The 21,103-nt window shown below is 46.7% G+C and overlaps 1 protein-coding gene across 1 annotated transcript; it reads left to right on the top strand.

Moving 5' to 3' along the window:
- The first annotated feature begins 4,495 nt into the window (after nt 1-4,495).
- LOC116826131 (GTPase IMAP family member 4-like) lies at nt 4,496-19,293 on the top strand. Its single transcript, XM_032782661.2, has 3 exons — nt 4,496-4,603; nt 15,307-15,355; nt 16,120-19,293. The coding sequence occupies exons 2-3, from the start codon at nt 15,322-15,324 to the stop codon at nt 17,127-17,129; spliced, it is 1,044 nt and encodes a 347-aa protein (XP_032638552.1). The 5' UTR covers nt 4,496-4,603; nt 15,307-15,321; the 3' UTR covers nt 17,130-19,293.
- Nucleotides 19,294-21,103: the final 1,810 nt, after the last annotated feature.

Here is a 21,103-nt window from a genome sequence, read left to right as displayed (position 1 = left end):
TAGCAACTGGTTCCCTATAAAAAGTTCTGATTTAAGGGATGTGTCACAGTATGTATTTTTTGTACCAATAAGGTTACCGTACATCCGTATTTTCCCAGGATGGCGATTTCAGAACCAAAAAGCCTGACATGTCCAGGAAAATACGGCTGTATGTTAACCCTACCAAAAGTTCTTTTTAAAAAGATGGGCCTGAATGAGAAATGAGCTCTATTTCACATGTGTGGGTCCCCGCCACTCCCTGGGGGTGTGCTAGGGTGACCAGATGTCCCGATGTTATAGGGAAAGTCCTGATTTTTGGGCCTTTTTCTTATATAGGATCCTATTACCCTCCACCCCATCCTGATTTTTCACACTTGCTGTCTGGTCACCCTAGGGTGTGCACATGTGTGGGTCCCAGCTGCTCCCTGCCCCCCTCATTGAAGCAGGTATGCAGGGTTACTGCTCTGGGAACTGCAGGGCACCAGTGCACATGGGGCTGGCTAGAGGCAGGGCAGGGGGTGCAGGGCTGGCTGGAGACAGGGGGGTGTGGGGTGGGCTGCCTGGCTTCAGGGGGGTGCGGCAGGGGTTTGCAGGGCTGGAGACAGAGGAGTGTGGGACTGGCTGGCTTCTGGTAGGAGGTGCGGCAGGGGTTGGCTGGAGACAGGACAGGGGATGCAGGGCTGGTGCGAGCAGGGGTGTGTGTGGGGCTGGCTGGCTTTGGGCAGGGCTGCAGGGGGATGCGATGGGGTAGGCTGGATACACGGCAGAGGGTGCGGCAGGGGCTGGCTGTGGGCAAGGGGTGCAGGGCTGGCTGGAGACAGGGGCTGGCTGCGGGCAGTGGGTGCGGGGCTGGCTGGAGACAGGGGCTGGCTGCGGGCAAGGGGTGTGGGGCTGGCTGGAGACAGGGGCCGGCTGCGGGCAGTGGGTGTGGGGCTGGCTGCAGGCAGAGGCTGGTGCGGGCAGGGCAGGGGGTATGAGTACAGGGGGTACAGCCCACCCTGTATGGTAAGTGTCTCCTCCTCCTTCCTCCCCCACTGGGGTAGCAGAGGCAGCTGGAGCCCCCCCCATACCCCAGGGTGCTTGTGGGGCTATTTAAAGGGCTTGGGGCTCCCCTGCCTCTACCACCCCAGCCCTTTAAATAGTTGCAGTAGCCCTGGCAAAGCAGTGGGGCTCCAGCAGCTATTTAAAGGGCTGGGGTAATAGAAGCAGTGGGAGCCCCGGACTTCTTAAATAGCCCCAAGAGCCCCGCAGCCCTACCCCAGGGCTCCAGCAGTGGGGCTCTGGTAGCAATTTAAAGCGCCTGGGGTTCCACCCCCTGCTGGGAGCCCCAGGCCCTTTAAATTGCCCCCTGGGGAAGCTGGCCCACCCCTGTACAGCACATCGGCGCTTGCCAGTATGCCGTACTGGGGCTTGGGCGTGGGGCCCTCTTAGGGGCGGGGCCCGATTCAGGGGAATTGGTTGAATTGGCCTAAAGCCAGCCCTGCCTGCTTAGAGCACAGCGAAGCCATTGGATTTATCCAGTATATGGGGAGAGTAGGCTAGGCAGTCCCAGCAGCGCTTCAGTCTTAGGAATTTTGATACCTACATGTGGATTGCTCGAGGTTTATGTGAAATGGGCTATGGCCGTGACATGCTGCAGTGCAGAACAAAGGTAAAGAAGCTGAGGCAAGCACGGGAGGCAAACCATCTCTCTGGTGCTGCACCAAGGACCTGCTGGTCCTATAAGGAGCTGGACACTATCCTTGTCCATGACCCCACCTCCACTGCCAAGAGCCCTGTGGTTACTTCAGAGGGACTAGAGGAGGCAGAAAGTGGACCTAACCCAGAGGACAAAGTCTTTGATGAAGAAGTGGAGTTAGACTATGATTTGGAGCCCACCGCAGGGTCACCAAATGAGGGCAGCAGCCAGGAACTGTTCACCACTCCAGAGGTGTCCAGCCAGTCTCAGCAGTTTCTCTCTGGCGAGCAAGAAGCAGGAGAGGAGATCTCTGGTAAGTGGCTTTGCTCTGCGTAGTGTGGAGGTGGGTTCAGGGTATAGAAATGTTCAAGGCTTGCTGTGTTTCTGTGTGCTGGATGTTTCTCTGTGCCTCTAATCAATGTGGTGGAACTGGATGTTGATGCACACTGAGAACTCATGGGAGTCCTCCAGAGAGATCGTTAGGAAAATTTCTTAGAGGTACTTTTTAGAGGGCTTTCCTTTCACCCTATCCCCTGGTTCTTGTCATGCAGACAGAGGAAAAGACTAGAAGTCTGAAGTGCAGACAATGCAATGTTTATTGGAAGCATTTCTTGCAGCCCTTTCGTGGGCCCTCAGTTTCTGCAGAATTTATGTTCTTAATAAAATATTCCAACCCCTTGTTACTGTGAAGGAAACCTCCCAAATGTGACCCTGCCTGAGTCTGCAGAAACTGAGGAGTCATGAGGGGGCACCTGCAGTGGTCTGTAGGCTGGTGCACCACACATCTGTAGTTTACTCTTTTTAGTTATTTCAGTAAAGGGTAGGGGTGGAAGGTGAAGGAAACCAGTAAAAGAAGATGGTTTCACAGTGATTCAGGGAAGGCAGGTAGGCAGCATGGCGGAGCAGGGTGTTTTAATCCTGTATGAAGTAATACATAAATGTCCTTGTTAACTCACTCCTTGTTGGCGTTCTGGTAGAAGTGTTTCTTCAGGAGGGTTTAAATGAGGCAGGGATAGTTGTCTGCTGGACCAGCTCAGGGTCCCATGGGTATGGGGCAGCACGGGCACAGGCCCAGAGATGGTTGTGGGAGAAGCAGACAAAGCATTGAGGGAGCATTGGGAGGAGGAGGGGCAGGGTGATGCTCTAGAGCACAAGGGCAGAAGAGAGCGGTGCTGAAGGTGAGGACAAGAAGTTTAAATTCGATGCAGTGGAGAAGGGGGACCCTGGAGCGGCTACTACAGCGTGAAGCCATTGAGCTTGTCAAGTTGCCAGTGCAGTCCTCTGTGGTGGTGCACTGCTGTCAGCAGTTGACCAAGTGCCCTAGAGGAACGGGAGAAGAGGCTTGGTACTCAAAGCACTGGCTAGCGTAAGTCTCTGGCGGCTGATAGATACTAAGGGTCTGAGACTCTGTTTCGAGACTGCAATAAAGCAAACCCCATTTTTTGTGGCTGTATGTATCTGCCTGAACTTTTCTTCATTGGGTACAGAAATACCGTTGGAGGTCAAGAGACAAGGACATATTAATCCAGAAAAATGGTGGGTTTAGGTGGGGAGGAGACTAATGCAAAGGGCTTACAGCCATTTTGGGGAATTCCAACAGCTCATTGAACCAGAGGTAAGTCACTGGCCCGGAGTGCATGAGATCCCACAATAGCTTGAACTTGGTAGATTGTGAAACTTGTGGTGACTTCAGAGCTGGGCCTTTAGCTCAAACAATAGAGGCTCAAGTCTTGTAGGAATAAACCCTATAGGGACCCACTTTCAGGGTAGAACACTAGATCCTGGAATGCTGTGAATCTGAAAAGAACTTAGTTCCGACCATAACCCCTAACTGAACACAATCTCCCCAGACAATGCTGTAGCTAGGAGGGCTAAATTGGTCCTCGGACGTATTCACAAAGCATTATCAAGAAGGATTGGGGAGGCTGCATTACCTCTGTACACAAAATTAGTGAGACCATTCATGGAGACTGTCCCCCATTATGGTATCCACACTTGTAAAACTGGAAACCGTTCAGAAAAGAGCTACAGCCATGATTCAAGTTTGGAAAGCCTGCCTTAGAGGGAATGACTGAGGGGACTCAATCTGTTGAGTTTAGCAGAGGGATGGCTGAGGCAGCTTTATTGGGGTGTGTGAGTACTTTCCTGGGGAGATGATTTCTGATAGCAGATGGACCTTTGATCTAGTAGACAAAGGCAGAATGAGATTCAATGACTGGCAGCTGAAGCCGAATGCTTTCCATGTTATATGGCTGTCCTAGCCTGTGCCAACTGCCTTTCAGTCTCATGTTTGTGCTCCAATCTGCTGTCGAGATTTGGCTGCTCAAGATCAGGGTGCTCGAGTCTGGAGAAACCTGAGCTCTCTGGCAGGTTAGAGCACATAGCCTGGAATAGCAAGTGACAGTGGGGGTGCCCTGGGACTAAACACAGAGGTCCACCCTTAAGGTCAGGCATTGGGTGAGGAGAACCTGGAGTACTAAGTGCCAGAAACAGTGGTACTGAGAAGTGGGTCAGTGGTTTGGAGCTGCTGGACTAAAGAAGATGGATGATCTTGATAAAAATAATGATTTCCCTGATCTATCCACTGACAGTGGGACTGAGGACTCGATTGAATAGTGGGATCGTTTTTTGAAACCTATGGGATGTTTTCTTCCTCTCTGAAAAAGGGGATCATCGCTCAGTGTCTGTAAAACTCTCTGAGAGGCTTTCTGGCAAAGGCAATTGGCTGATTGCTAACCCCTCCTCCTTTCTCCCCACCCCCAGCACACACTCATAGTGAAACTGAACTTTTTCTTTGACAGCTTATTCAGCAGACAGACACCAGAAGAGAACATCATCTTCCCCAGTGAAACAGCAGCAGGTGCAGCTTGGAAGAACAGTGGAGAAGTTGACCAGATCTGCAGGAAGAGACACTGTTGTTCCTCAGTTGGAGAAAGCAGCACACAGGTGTGTATATGTGTATGGGGGCGGGCGAATTTATTTTAAACTCCTGTGATATGTTTAAAGGAAAAAGATTTGTGAAGATGCTGGAGTCTGAGGGAGAAAACCCAAGTAACAGGCTGATATTTCTCTATATGTTTAGCCAGCAGAGAAGGTACCTCTACCATGCCTGCAGGCCCAGTGATAGGCAGGGAGATGGCAGCTTTTCTATATCAGGTTTCAAAATCTTTTCTAGACCAGATTAGATTGTAATGTCTCATAACCTGATTGAAACTACAGCTAACGTGGGATTGCATGTGTGTGTTATATCAGACCATATGCTAGTAACCCTCACATAAAGACAGGAAACATCCTGGCCCTCAGAGTCTGCAGGTGTCCAGTGTTCAGGCATGCTTCAGGGTGATCTAAACCCCTCTAGCTGTAAAGTCATAGAAGTTAGAGATGGAAAAGGCCTCGTGGATCACCCACTCTATCTCCCTATGAATGCAGAGTTGTTCCAGAAAGGACATTTCAAGGAAGTTTTTCAGTCTAGTTTTAAATGTCCCAAGTGGCAGGGTTCCCATCTCTTCCCTTGAGGAGAATAATTTGCAGTCTAGTAAAATACATCTCACGCTCAGGAAATTTTTCATCATGTCCAACCTAAGTTTTCTCTTGGTGTAGCTTTATTCTGTTACTCCTGTTATACCCCTTTGCAGGGGCAGCTCCAGGCACCAGCACACCAAGCGCATGCCTGGGGCAGCAAGCCACGGGGGGCACTCTGCTGGTCGTCGCGAGGGCGGCAGGCAGGTTGCCTTTGGCGGCATGTCTGCGGAGGGTCCGCTGGTCCCATGGCTTTGGCGGACCTCCCGCAGGCTGCTGCTGAATCCATGAGACTGGGGACCTCCCATAGGCAAGCTGCCGAAGGCAGCCTGCCTGCCGTGCTTGGGGTGGCAAAATACCTAAAGCCGCCCTGCCCCCTTGTACCACCATAAATAATGTTTCTCCGTTCTTGGTGTTAAAACACTTAGATAGTGCTAGACAGTTATTTTCTGCCCTTAGCTGTGATGTAGGTTAGCCATACATATGTAGCTCTCTTAATCTTCCCGAATCACTTCAGCCCTCGGATAATTTTGGCGCTTGTGTGCACTCTCTTCATTTTGTCCATAGCTCTTTGGCAAGGTGGTGCCCAGAATTAAATGCAATATTGATGGTGCAGTATCAACAGAGCCATATATTAGGGCTGTTTTTCCTTGTTCTCTTATGTGATGCCTTTGTATCACTCACTCATGCCCGTCACCCCAATTGGGGTATGGGCCGCCAACCGTAGATCTCCAGAGTCCTCTATCCTGGGCCATTCGCTCTAACTGGTTCCAGGTATAGCTCCCCCCCAAAACCTGGTCTTTCTCCCCCCTGTAGTTCCCACCCCTACCTTTCTTTTAGTAGAATGCTTCCCAATTTTCTCCCTTCCACTCAGTCTGTAGTTTGGATTATTTTCCACAGATGCATTAACTGCTTTTCTCAAGATGAATCTCATTTCTCATTTTCTGTTAGAATCTCTCTGGATCTCTTTGTATTATTTCTCTCCTCACTGCTCTTCACCACTCCTCCAATAATGGGCTGGATGCAGCAGAGGTTTGGTGTGTTGCACAAAGATATGCATGTAAAAGGCTGTTGAGCAGGACGGGTAGTTTAAGGGAATCCACTCTAGCAGTAACAAGAATGTTGCCTCCTGGCCACCAAGCGACTCTGTGCTACTGGCCGGAGTGAGCCCTTGGAAAATAACAAACACTAAGGGAGCTCAGCCAGGTGGAGGGGGAGCACTCCTGCCAGGGACGGGAAGCTGAAGGATGGCCAAGGTTTCAGCAACATAAGCACCTTCTTTATGACACAACAGAGTCTCCTATTACACAACACTTTAGCTAGGAGAGGGTTTGGAGTGAGGAATGACTTGACTGGGGGGACTGGGTTAAGCCACACACCCAGATAGGGGAATGTTAATATGAAGACGAGGATGGGCACCAAGAACACACATGCCCGTCATGCCTGCTACAGATATTTGAGCACTAACTGCAAACTTGAATCTCTGGTCAGCTCTGAGAGCTTCACTGCACACGCTGACCATCTCAGATTTGGGGGTAGACTTGGGTGTGGTGCCTGTCTCTTTTGCGTTTTTCTTGTGGGGTTCTGCTTGCACTTAAGTGTTTGTATGGAGGCATGAATATTTGCAGGAGGGAGGGTTTGATTAATGTTGTGGAGTCAGTTATTCATTTGCATAGCGTTCCCTCTCATTCCTCTGCCTTTTTCTTTTATCCCTGGTTCCTGCCTATCCCTCTTCTGTTAACTTCATGCTATTCTTTTCTTGACTAAAGCCTTAGTTTCTTCTTGCAACCAGCTAGTCCTTGACTCCTTTAGAGAATGAGAGGTATTAATACCCGAGCAGGCATAGGGCTGTGTGTCTATTTGTTCACCCAGCCACTAGGTGGAGGCTTCTGCATATTACAGGAGGGATTTTCAAAGGAGCACGAGGGCCTTTCTGGTTCAAGAATGATGGTCCTCAGTCACTGAGGAGGTGGAATAAAAGGACTGTACTGTTCTGGGGAACAGGGGTGCTCCAGGAGAGTGCTACTATAATAACATAGTACATGCTGCGCATAGTGTCTTCCCTTGGGTGGCTGAGTGCTGAGGTAATGGACTGCTAATCCACTGCGCTCTGCACACATGGGTTGGCCCCACCTCCGGTCAAATCAAATGTACGTACTCTGCATTCAAATACCCATACACGCAGGTTCTGCTCATTTGCTGCTCTCCGATACGAGTGTGAGCAAAGACAAAGGCTGTGTCTACACTTACTGTAGCATGTAAAATACAGCACTACACATGTAGCTACACCCCGCAGTGACAAGCAGGCCGTGTCCACACTTCTCACTGAGGTGTGTAGTTACACGCTGCAGGGAAGGGCTCCAGCGGCAGGGAGGCAGTGGGGAAAAGCTCTGGTAGCTCCCTGCTGCTGGAAACTTTTCCTGCTGCCTCCCCCTGCCACAGCCATTCCCTAATGCCAGAGCCTTTCTCTGTGGTGGGGATAGTGTATGGCAGTGGGGAGGCAGTGCTAAAAAGAGCAGTGTAGGCAGGGCAAGCGCTGTATGGTGTAGACACTGGGGTGTGGGCTCGTAGGGCACTCTCCCTGTCTAAGGCGCACCTCACCATCTACACTACTAGTCACACCCATGCTAGCTGGGCATGCAGTGTCTGTGTGCTACCCACTGCTGCGAGTGTGGACATAGCCTATGGGCCAGACAGAGTCCTCTATGCTGAGCAGTAGCAAGTCTCAACTTCCCGGCTTGCCATCCCTTTCCTCTCCAGGTAGAAGGAGCAATGGGGTGTGAGTAGAGAGTCAATATAGCCAAGACTAAGGAGTTCAAAAATCACAAGCCGGACCCCCTAAACTTCTGATGTTGGCTTAAATTTCATGAGACTTTACAAAGTGCTATATTGTTTTCTTGCCTGTATCCTTATTTATTTACTGTTTCTGTTTGTTTCAGGCTGAACATTGAATTTTAAGCAGCGTTTACAACTTTTATGATTTTATCATGACTTCATGGAGTCGTGTGACTACATCTGACTCTCAGTTTCTTATTAAGTTTCTAGCTCTCATAGTTGGAGAGAGAAGCTTGAAAATGTGAGGAGATCGTACTCTAAAGGCCCAAAAACCAGAAGGCAACTAAAAATAACCCCAAACGTATTAGTTGTAAAAATCCTGAGATTCTTAAGCCAATTTTGTGGGTTTTCTGTCTTACTCAGGATTTTTGAATGGTTAGGTTTTGTGATACCATGTAAATGGGCTCCTGCCCTCAGAGGGGAGGGAATAAAATGGTGCTCAGCTGAGACCACCCCTGCCCCCAGCACTCCCCTGAACTCAGATGTGTGCAGAGGCGATACCCCTCCCTCTGGGGTAGAGGGGCACTTGTATCCAGGTGGTGTCTCCCCTTCCCTTTGCCACGTGGCCTTGGGGAATACAGAAGAGAGTTGCTAGCCAGAGACTCCAGCTGATAGGAACAGGAGCATCCGAAGCAGGGACCTCTGGACGTTCCCTCCTACAAATATTTCTCCTACTTGCTCTGCCCTTTGCAGAGTGACTGTTTTGCTTCAGCCCTCCCCTTCCTTCCTCATGGTCTCTTCACCTCGGCTTCACACCTGCCCCTTCTACTCTTTCCTCTCCTGCCCTCCCCCCTTCACCCCTTCCCTTCACACTTAGCTGCCCCCCTCCTCGATTAACCCGCCCAAGGAAAACATGCTCTTTGTTCATTCTGCTGGTGTGTAAGGCCCCTTCCCTCACCCTCTGTCTGTACTGTCTATTTAGACAATATTATCTCGTTGGTTCCTCACCCTGCCTCGTTCATCTGTCTGTATCCACCTATTGTCTCTTGTCTCATACTTAGACTGTCAGCTCTTTGGGGCAGAGACTCTTTCTGTTCTGTTTCTATAGCACCAAGCACAGCAGGGACCTGGGCCAGGACTGGGGCTCGTAGGTGCTATAAGCTGGGGGCTTATCAGCTGGAAGTGATGGAGGAGAGAGACCTGGCTGTGTGGGTCAATCACAGAATGACAATGAACCACCGTTGTGATGTGGCTGTGAATAGGTGAGCCATTTCCAGTGGAGATGGAGAAGTATCAATACCATTGTACAAGCTCCTGGTGAAACCCCATTTGGGATACTGGGTACAATTCTGGTCACCCGTGTTCAAGAAAGATAAATTCAGTCTGGAAGTGGCTCAGAGAAGGGCTGCTAGGCGGATCAGGGGAATGGAGAACTAGCTTATGAGAGGAGACTGGAAGAGCTTGGCTTGTTTAGCGTAGAAAAAAGAAGGCTGAGTGGGGTTCTAACTACTCTCTATAAATACATCAGGGAGTAAACACCAGGGAGGGGGAAGAGTTGGTTAAGGTAAGGACAATGTTGGCACAAGAACAGATGGGTATAAAGTGAGCTCCCAGAACAACCTCCCAATGGAGTTGTGGAGGCATATAATTAGTTTTAAGAGAGAGCAGGACAAATTTATGAGTGGGGTTGTGTGTTGGGGCAGCTTGTGATAGTGGGGGGCAGGGCTCAGCAGCCCTGCGGGTCCGTTCCGGTTTATGTCTGTAGCATCAGAATGGCCACAGCTAGAGATGGGTCACTCAACAGGATGGGCCAGGGTTCTGAGGTGGCACCAAGCATTCTCTCTCTCCCAGGTGTCAGAGTCTAACTGATGGGCATACATGGGGTCAGGAAGGAATTTTCCCCCAGGACAGATCGGCAGAGACCTTGGGGGTTTTGTGCCCTCCTCGGCACAAGGGCATACACAGGTATGGCTCCACATAAAACATCTTCCTATCAACACAGTCTGTCACACTCATCCTTAGTGACCATAGCGTCCATGCTGATGACCCACCCCATGCTTAAGCTGCCCATCTCTAAGCTCTCAATTCCTTGTTCAGCCTGCAACCAGTGGTGGATTACGCTTTTGTGGGGCCCCGGGCCAGAGCAAGTGGGGGCCCTAGGCCCTCCCACCCCTTTCAGGCCCCATTGGCCTAGTGGCTAATCCACCACTGCCTGCAATTCTCATTCAACTCTACCACTCATCAAAACAGCCATTTACTTGACTTGGTCTTCACCAAGCACTGCACTGTGTCTGATTTTTCCCTCATTGAATTCCCCCATTCTCGCCACCTTTTCATCTGTTTCAGTATTACCCATCTTCCTCTCGCCCTCAAGCATCACCACCCAGTCCTTCCATGACTTCCAGTCCATCAGTGTCAATGGTTTCTCAGCCCCCTCCTTCCTGCATCCTCCTCCCTTTCACCCATTGATAGGGTTGCTGGCTCTCTCCATACTTCACTCTCCTCCACACTTGACTCTTTTGTCCCAGATTGCAAGATCTGACCTGCCAACCCCAAGTCCTTGCTCACCCCTCACATCCACTTCCTCTGCTCCTGCTCTCACGCTGCAGAGCAGCTCTGGTGGAAACTGACCAGGCCAACTTCCCTCACTGCAAATGGGTTTTCTCCTCATTCACTCCTGCTATCTTCCTAGCTGAAACACTCTACTTCTCCATCCCAGTTATTCAACAACCTGGCATCCCAACCACCTATTTGCCATCTGTGATTCACTCTCCACTCCTGCCTATGCACAGACATGGCTTAGAATCTGTAGTTATGCAGATGAGTCACAAATCAATTTCTCAGATGAACACCTGTGACCCTCCCTCCAATCCTGCATCTCATCACATCTTTCTGACATCTCTTTGTGTATGGCCAGCTCAACATGGCCAAAACTGAATGTTTGAGCTTCCTCCATGTCTCAAGCATCCTCATCTCCCCAGTTTCCTCAGTCACCACGGATAACACCACCATTCCCTCAATTGCTCAGGCCCATGGTCTGGATGTCATCTTTGACCCTGCCCTCTCTCTAGACCAGTGGTTTTCAATCTGTGGTCCATGGACCCCCAGTTATCTGCAGACTATGACTAAGATTTCAAAAGGGGTCTGCTCCTCCATTTGAAATTTTTTTTAGGTGTCCACAAATGAAAAAAAGTCTGAAAACCCCTGCTCTGGATCCACACATTCTGGCCATATCCAAATCTGATGTTTCTACCTATATAATATTTCAAAAATTCAGCCTCTTCTGTTTGTCCAAACTTGTAAGGCATTTGTTCAAGACTTCATCATCTCATGTATTGACTACTGTAGTCACCTCTTTCCTGGCCTTGAATTCTGCTGCATTGCCCCATGAAGTTAAATTCATGGAGGTTAAGTCCATGAATGGCTATTAGCCAGGATGGGTAAGGAATGGTGTCCCTAGCCTCTGTTTGTCAGAGGGTGGAGATCGATGGCAGGAGAGAGATCACTTGATCATTACCTCTTAGATTCATTCACTCTGGGGCACCCAGCATTGGCCACTGTTGGAAGACAGGATACTGGGCTGGATGGACCTTTGATATGACCCAGTACGGCCATTCTTATGGTCTTATGAAGTTCACTCAAAACACTGTTGTTAAGATAATCTTTCTATCTCATCACTCTTAACACTTTTCATCTCTCCACTGGCTCACTCACCACTCAGTGCAGCAAACACAAATTCATTGCCCTTAATTCTCAAAACAATTTAAAACCATCCTACTTATAAACTACTAGTTTGTTGAACTCCATTTTCACTCTGCTACTGGTGGCAGCCTTGACTGCATGTGTGTCTGCTTCTCCCACAAGCACCCTGTGCCTTTTCCCATGCTGCCCTCTAGGCATGGGGAAATCTCCCCAAACTGCCTAAAACCTACCTCTTTGTGTAGTCCTTTGTCTGTGTCAGAGGAAGACTAGGGAACTGGAAATACTGCAGGCCCTGAAACATGAACAGAAGTAAAAACCAATTATAGACTCTTTCCGTGTGTCTCTTTCCAATACAGCCAAAATGAAGGAAAGGAGCTATGAATTTTATATACCTCCCCCCCCAATTCCAATATTACTGAAAAGTGTGAAATAATCAGACCACTCACGTGTGCTCTCAGGCTTAACTTCACCTTAATTACGTTTTTTGTATAGGGATTTCCTTCGCTTCCTTTTAAATATGGACTGAAGCATCACAGGTCTTTTTCTCTGGAGGAGAACATTGGTGGTCATGGACCTATCTCCCCATTGGTATGAGAGTCCTGTTTATCATAGACTTGTAAGATATCAAGAGGTCATCTAATCCCGTCCCCTGCATTCGTGGCAGGACCAAGTATTATCTAGACCAGTGAACCATATGTACTCACAGAGTCTAAGATGAAGAAGGAAACATTACGATCATTTAATCTGACCTTCCATATTACATAGGACTTTGAACTTCCCCCAAATAATTCCTGGGTGAACTAGAGCATGTCTTATAAAAACACCCAATCCTGATTTCAAGATTGCTAGTGATGGAGATCTCAACACCACATTTAGCAAATTGTATCTATAATCAGTTACTCTCACTGTTAAAAATTCATACCTTATTTCCAGTCTGAATTTGTCTAGCTTCAACTTTCAGGCATTGGTCATTTTACACCTTTCTCTGTTAGATTGAAGAGTCTATTATTAAATATTTGTTCCCCGTGTAAGTATTTATAGACTGTTATTAAGTTGTCCCTTAATCTTCTCTGCGTTAAGCTAAATTGATGGAGCTCCTTGATTCTACCACTACAGGGCATGTTTTCAAATCCTTTAATCATTCTCATGGCTCTTCTCTGAATCCTCCCCAATTTATCAAAATCCTTCTTAAACTGTGGACAACATAAATGGACACCGTATTCCAGCAGTTGTTGCACCAGTGCCAAATACAGAGATAAAACAACCTCTCTACTCCTACTTGAGATTCCCCTGTTTATGCATCCTAGCATCGCATTACCCCTTTTGGCCACAGTATCATGCTGGGAGCTCATGTTCCGTTAATTATCCACCAACACCCCCAAGTCTTTTCAAAGTCACTGCTTCCCAGGATAGAATTCCCCCAGCCTGTAAACCTGGCCTTCCTTCTTGGTTCCCAGATGAATACATTTCTATTTGGCTATATTAAAGTGCATGTTGTTTGCTTGCACTCAGCTTACCAAGTGATCCAGATCGCTCTGTATCAGTGGCTTGTCCTCTTCATTGTTATGAATGTGTGTGTGCGCAACAGCAGAGGGAATGAGAGCATGGAACAACTTTTTACATCCTAATGGCTTGTACAGTGCTAAGTAATGGGCTGGGAAGAGGAGGCTGAGCTGAAAATGTTGATGGTGGTGATGGAGGAGTTCTTGTTGTGGGAGGGGGTGGAGATGGAGAGACATAGACAAGTCTCTCTCATTCACGTAAAGTTACTGTAACCATCATAGAACAAAAGTGTCAGGATTGAGGACAGAGACCGTGTCTGAATTTTCTCTCACTGGCCCTATTAATATTTGCAGATGCCAAACATTTCAAAGCACGACCATTATCCCCATTTGACTATAACCAAATGTATGGGGAGAAGCACTGAGCAATCACATAGCAACAATGTGGCCTAGTAGATATGGGGGGGGGCTGACTTGGTAAACTGCAAAGAATAAACACTGGCTGGTGAGCTGCTAGCAGAAGTCAGTTTCCCTTCTGTAAAATGGGGATAATGATTTAAAGTTTGTTGAAATCTGCTGATGAAAAGCAGTATGTAAAAACTAGGTGCTTTAGTTATAAGCTAGCCCCAGAAGTGTATCAGCTACAAATCTACGTGAGAGCTACAACTGCCTGAATAGCCACTAACTCCTGACATTTCTCTTCCTTTTCAAAAAAACTAGGAAATTCACTGACAAAAAACCTTTTTAAAGTATCTCATACCCTTCCAAAATGCTGTGTACAGCAAATCTCAAACCTCTGAAAACCAGGAAATACAGATTTAAGATACAGCGTAAACAACTTTAACCCTGCCATGTTTGAGCAATGACCCAATATGCTCATAGCTCACTTACTCACCTGCTGTCTTTGCAAATGTTGCATCTCACTCAGGGCTTAGGGCTCTTGACAGCTGTAGCACTGACAAATGCCTTCTCTTTGCTAAAGCAAAACTTGTCTTTAGATGAGCTGTGCTGATCAGAGCTGCCTATGTCCGTTCTACATCCAAACTCTCAGCTTGCTCCCCACCAACGATCCCACACTTGTTACATTTTACAACCCTTTGTCCCCATTTACTGCCCCTTCCTCGTTACTCACTGGATTCCACCCACTACTGTACTTTCACTTACCCGTCCTTAAACCCACAGACTATTCTCATATCCCACCTCACTGTTGACAGTCTCCATGCAGCACCACCGACACAACTGACACAATCTACACTACCCAATGCTGAAATGATGCACACTGGAGCCCTCAAGGTGCATATGTACCCCCTTGTCTTTGGTCATGCACCTGGGGGGCTCAGGCCAGATCTCCTCATATTACAGTCACTGCTCTTTGATGCTTCTCACACTAATCCCCAGATTTCCTCATATCACAGTCACGTCTCTACCAAGCTGCTCCAATTAATCCCTCCACCACTCAGTACAGCTACTCCTAACACAGTGAATGCAGCTGGGGTGCATGCTGATAATTCCCAGTGGCTATTGCTGCTTCAAGGCAGGTAGAGTTAAGTTGTATAGGCGTGTACATATCAGTAAGGTCATTCCAACTTTCATGTTACATTTCTATTACATTATCATCTGAGTTATTTTAAACTTGTTTAATTCATTATTTCAATGTTTTTGAAATCAAATATTTCATTTACAAAAGATTGAAATAATAGTTCAGAATATTTCCTTTCACAACGTTTTTGAGATTTGAAAACTTTTGCCCTGAATTAGGCCAAAACAAATTTCTAAGTCTGGATTGGGGGGAAGGGGTGGGTGGAGGGGACTGGGAGGATGGAAATTCCATTTTCCAGCCATTCCTAGCCACAATTAAGCATGCCTATAAAATTTCAGGTGCAAAGTTAGGGGCCAGTATTCAAAATCAGGTCCAAATTTTCTTCACAGTTATAGTAAAGTATCTTCAAAATGTGTCATTCACATTTCTGTTCTTTTGCATTTAATTTTTGGCCATAATCCTTTCCATTTTAAAGGCAGAGGAGCGACTTCATATTTGACACAAAGGTATTCAGAGATGGTTGTTGACGTTTCTCATATATCTGAATATCTGTAGTACATTCTTCTGTGGAAAGGTTCTTCTAAGTTTTAAATAAAATTATTTTTCAACAGATATTTCAATTAAAAATGGAAAGTTGGATACGGAAAGAACAAACTGATGGTAAGGAAATAGCAATCAGGACTCTATCCTGTCCCTACTTTGCCCTTAATTAATATAAATATAAATATTTAAAGGTTTCCTGTCTGTAGGTGAGCTTCTTCCCCTTTGAGATTAATGATCTGCACTGAGTGTTGATGCAAATATCTGAAATAAGGGTAAGAATCCTCTAGGAACAAAGTCAGCCATGTAGCAGGGGCTCATGACACAAGAGAGGTTTGAAAACGGGTTTTTATAGCTGGGGACTTTTTTATAATCGTTACTGCCCATGAGTATAAAGGCTGAAGAGCCGAGGACAGTGCATGCAGCCACTCTGAAAGAGACTGTCCCTATCCCAGACTGTCAGTGCACCACATTCTGACCTGCCAGGAACACTGCTGTTCCAATCCTGTCTCCCCCAAGTGTAGAGCTGGCCCAGACTGCTTGGTCTTCTGGGATGTGGACCAATGTCCACTTGTGACACTGATGAGGCCAGTAAACCAATGATCACTAATTCCAAAGTTAAACTCTCAGAGGTGAGAAGTTAGTGCCCTAAGATCCTGGTCCAACTCTCAGTGAAGTCAGCGGAAAGATTCCCAATGTGGAGTGACTTGAATGGGAGCTGGATCGGGCCCTAAATCACTGTGCCATTCAAATCCAAAGTGCAAATGTCTTAATCTCTGCACATTCAAATGTCTATAGCTGTGTAGGCAGAAATCCTCAAACCTACCCATCTCTAACTGGTTTTCTTTGTAATGTCATGAATATCTCCCACATGTTCCCAACAGTCCCAGGGGATGTCGGCCGCTACACTGGGGAATCAGAACTGAGAATCATCCTTGTAGGTAAAACTGGAGCTGGGAAAAGTGCAACAGGAAACACCATCCTTGGCAAGAAAGTGTTTGAGTCCAAACTCTCACCAAAGTCTGTAACTGCAAAATGCAGTAAGGGGGCGAGAATGTGGAATGAGAGGAATGTGATGGTGGTTGATACTCCTGGCATTTTTGACACACATGTACCAATGGACGAAACTTGTCGAGAGATCAGTCGCTGTATTGTAGCCTCCTCCCCAGGGCCCCATGCTATCGTTCTAGTGGTGCCCCTGAGCCGGTACACTGTGGAGGAAAAAAAAGCAGTCAAACGAATACAAGATATTTTTGGAGCTGAGTCCATGAGGTACATGATCCTGTTATTCACTCGGAAAGATGATTTAGAGGATACTGAATTAGAAGAGTTCATAAAAGGCTCTGAGGCCCAAGGCCTTTGTGAGCTGGTAGGAAAATTTGGAAAACGATACTGCGCTTTCAACAACAGAGCAACTGGAGAAGAACGGGATGCCCAGGTGAATGAGCTGCTGGGGATGGTAGATAAGATTGTGCAGGAGAACAGAGGCACATGTTACACGAATGAGATGTATAACTATGCAGAGAAAAAGCTTCAAGAGAAAACAGAGGAGCTGAAGAAATACTATGCAGAGCAGCTGGAAAGAGAGAGAGAGAAAATAAAACGTGATTATGAGGAGCAAATAAAACAACTCAGGGAAGAATTAAAAAGAAGGGATGAAGCACAAAAGCAGAATCAAGATGAGGAGGAGAAGATGTGGCACAAAGAAGTAGTAGAAAAGGAGATGGTTTTGCAACAACAAAAATTGAGACTTTTAGGAGAAAAAGAGAGAGATTATGCTGTAAAACAAGCAGGAGCCAGGGAAGAAGCTGAAAGTGATATAATATGGGAAATGGTTTTGGGTGCTTTTAGACTTGCCTTTGAAGTAATTAAGGGTTGGTTTAACGATGACTGAACTACATTTAACTTCTTTATCCTGTTATTCTGAGTCTATAAAAGTCGCAAATGAAGTTTCACTGCTTGTTGAACCTACAGACCCCAACATTCTGCATTTTAGGACCAAAATTAATCCCTGGGGTAGCTCCACTGAAGCCAGTAGAGCTACACAAGGAATGAAATGGGCCCTTAATTACTAAGATACCTTCTCACTTGTGCTAGTGACTCTATCACATGCTTTGATAATCTATTCCAAGGGCTAATTGCTATCACTGTTATAATGCATGAATTCAATGTGTGCATTCTATTTACATGACTTAGTACAAACATAAACAATATAGATAATTGATAGAGGCATATATATTGCTGTGTATGCGTGTGCTGTGCAGCTATGCACTGCTGGGCCCTGGCTCCAGGAACACTTCAGGAAGCTAATAAAGAAATATTTGATTCGTAGATTCCTTGGTAGATAAACAGAAAATTTGGGAAATAGAAACAGGAGACCCAATCTGAGAATCATACAGGTGAAGAAGAGCATGGAAAGGAATTAAACCACCCTGTTTTTGTACATTAGTTTCTAATCAGGAAGGAGAATGAGGAAGAGGTATTTGAATAGAAAGGAAAAGACACTGTGACTTTAGTTATAACCTTTACAAGATTCCAAGAACGAGAATTTGTGCTGGGAAAAACTATAAACATGTAAACCACTATTCCAAGGTGAGCAGATATTTGTTTGCTTAGACCAGAACCTAGTGCAAGTGCCGAGTGGAATAAATATAGACGCCTGCTTACCAGAAAGGGAAGTAATCCAAGTGGGTGGTACCCTGTAAAAGTCACTCCTTAGTATGATGGGAGAAAGAGTTTCTTCGCTACTCCACACGACCTGAAGGAGTTTTTTGGCAGCCCATCCAGCATGAGAGGCTCAGAATGAGGCTTTGTTTATATTATGAGCTGGGGTGCGATTCCCAGCTTGCGCAGACATACTCACGCTAGCTCCCCTCCAGCTCTGAGCTGGTACACTCAGAATAGTACTGTAGCCATGACAGCATGAGCAGCAGCATACGCTAGCCTCCCTGAGTATAAACCTGCCTGAACCCTGGGGCGGGGGGGTGCACTCAGGGTGGCTAGCCTGTGCCACCACTGTGCATGCAATTGTGACTATTTTTAGCGTGCTAGCTGGACGAGAGCTAGCATGAGTCTGCCTGTGCAAACTGGGAATCACGCCCCTAGCTCCACAGGGTAGACATAGCCCAAGACTCTCTCTCCAGTGCTCGGCCCAGGGGAAGACAGAGACCAGTATGTGAACTCCCCTTACATACATTCCTTTAGACATGAGTGTCTGGGACTCATTGTTTTCCCTCACTATTATTACAGGTGGTGGTTGACTCCAATTTGCATAATGTATTTATGTGGAAATACTTGACAAGGTCTTGTTAGTTTTTGTTTTTTAAAGGAGAAAAAATGGAAAGCTGTTACTCTTTTCTGCAGTGAAGTGCTCAATAGTATAGAATCGAATCATTTAAATCAGAGCAAATTTAATTCATTTCTAGATTTTGTTCCCTTTTTTAAAAATACCTGTGAAAATTGCATTGTAGGTTTCATGTTTTTGTCTTGCCCTAACTCCAGATCAAATTTGCTCACTGTAGATGTTAAAAGGTATTTTTTTTCCATTGTTAGTACTGCAAACCCAACCTAGGATCTGAAAGTTAAACCTGATTCTTTCTGATTTATCTGTCACCAGTCAATAAAGGGTCTTAGATACAATTCAGCTGTATTACTTACTATTGCAAACTTGGGCTAGCGAGGAGTGCCAAGGATTTGGTTAGCTTAGTATGTGACATCTGTGTGCATTCTACGCAAGGTTTTCTGATGAGGTTTGTGAACAATAGACGTCTAGAACTGAAGGTGCAGAAATAATTGCTTTTGATTTCATTTTTATTTTTCATGCTGTTTTTCCTTTGCCAAAGCACATACCATCCTAGTGAGCATGTTTTTGTACTTATGAAATGTGTTTACTGCCACCTGTTACCCCAAAGTAAAGAGGTACGTACGTTTGGTTGTGTATACAGACTGTTTCTAGTGATACATTGATGCTGGCTGAGCTCTAGATGCAAATGGTGATATAGATGGGCCCTGATGCTTTCATACTTTGCTGATAACAATAAATTTTTTTGCTATTATTAAAATCATGTCTGGGTTTGCTGATGTTAAAACTGTCTCCAAAGACTAAGTGCCAGGTATTCCCTAGGCCTTTCGCGTGAAGGATCTAGGGCAGGAAGAGAGGGATGGTGCGAGGAGTCTTACTACCCCCAGGGCCGGCGCCAGGGGTTTTGCCGCCCCAAGCAGCCAAAAAAAAAAAAAGAAAGAAAAAAGCCGCAATCGTGATCTGCGGCAATTCAGCGGGAGGTCCTTCGCTCCGAGCAGGAGTGAGGGACCCTCCGCCGAATTGCCACCGAATCCTAGAAAGTGCCACCCCCTCCAGAGTTGCCACCCCAAGCACCTGCTTGATAAGCTGGCGCCTAGAGCCGGCCCTGCTACTCCCACATCTGCTGTTCAAGGCCCAGGCACAATTGCAGTCCCTTTACTAGGGAAGCATAGACACTTCTTTCTAGAGCCACTCAGTCACTACAGAGAGATGGGAGGGCCTAGCCCCATACACCTCCTCACCAACCCAACTAACTAACTGGGAATACAAGGGATAGCAGGCATTAGCATCCAAATAGATGGTGCTGTGTGTGCATTCCCCCTGCACCAAAGAGAGCTGGAGCAGCAATCCCTCCCAGCGTCCTTTCTGCAGCCAGATGGCTCAGCACCATTATCCTGGTAAATATCAAAGTGACCGTTGGGTGAGATAAGAGATTGATGAATAGGTGGGCAAGAAACTGGGAGAAAGGGGAGAAGGTTGTGCTGAAAGGTGAACTATTGGACTGGAAGGAGGTGACTAATGGAATTTCTCAAGGATCCGTCTTGGGACAAATCAGTCAATGTTTTTATTAATGAGCTTAGCACAAAAAGTAGGAGTGTGCTAATGTAATTTGCTGATGATACAACGTTGGGGTGCATTGTCAGTGCAGAGCAGGGTGAGAATATTATACAGGAAAGCCTGAATGACCTTGAAGACTGGAGTGACAGAAATTGTATATTACAAAGTGCAAAGTTATACACTAAAGGTCTACTAATAAGAGTTTCTGCAACGAGCTGGGGACTCATCAGTTGGAAGTAACAGAGGAGGAGAGACACTGGGTGTATTAGTTGATCCAAGGCTGATTATGAGCCACCAAGCTAAGTGGCTGTGAAAGAGGCAAATGCAATCCTAGGGTGCATTCGGATTGGCAGAGACCTTGGGTTTTTTTTGCCTTCCTCTTCATCATGTGGGAGCAGGTCACTTGCCAGGATTATCTGGGTACATCTGTCCTAACCAGTCCCACCCCTACTGTACAGCTACTTTGCTTGCAATAATTGACTTGGCTGTGTGAGGGAGACCGCACAGAGGGTGGATACTTGGCCCAAACTGCCACAATTCTTCAGAACCACCCACATAACACAACCAGTAACCCCAGACACCAGAGCCTCTCATTGCAGCAGGCACATCTCACTCATCACCTGAACAACACACAACACAACACACTCATTCACCCACTTCATCCATTTATGATTCCTTAGAGCTGCCTGTCTGGGGAGCAGACACACAACACCAACCAACACACCCAATAACCCAAACACAAAAGCACCATAAAATCAGCACACCCAATAACCCTGAACTCACACCGCCCTAAAACCAGCACACCCAATAACCCCCAAAAACAGCACATCCAATAACCCCAAACACACATCGGCACAAAACTAGCACACTCAATAACCCCCCCAACCAATAACCCCAAACACGCATCGTCTTAAAACCAGCACACCCAATGACCCTGAATGTACATTGCCATAAAACCAGCGCACCCAGTGACCCTGAATGTACATTGCCATAAAACCCATACACCCAAT

Source organism: Chelonoidis abingdonii, chromosome 3 (assembly GCF_003597395.2).
Source record: "Chelonoidis abingdonii isolate Lonesome George chromosome 3, CheloAbing_2.0, whole genome shotgun sequence".
NCBI lineage: Eukaryota > Metazoa > Chordata > Testudines > Testudinidae > Chelonoidis > Chelonoidis abingdonii.
Note: the sequence above shows the minus strand (reverse complement) of the source record. Positions and strands in the feature narration are given on the sequence as shown.

Bases quoted from the DNA above. Each gene is read 5' to 3' on its own strand.
- LOC116826131 (XM_032782661.2), top strand. From the start codon at position 15,322: ATGGAAAGTTGGATACGGAAAGAACAAACTGATG. The intron at 15,356-16,119 runs GTAAGGAAATAG...TGTTCCCAACAG, and splicing joins ACGGAAAGAACAAACTGATG to TCCCAGGGGATGTCGGCCGC.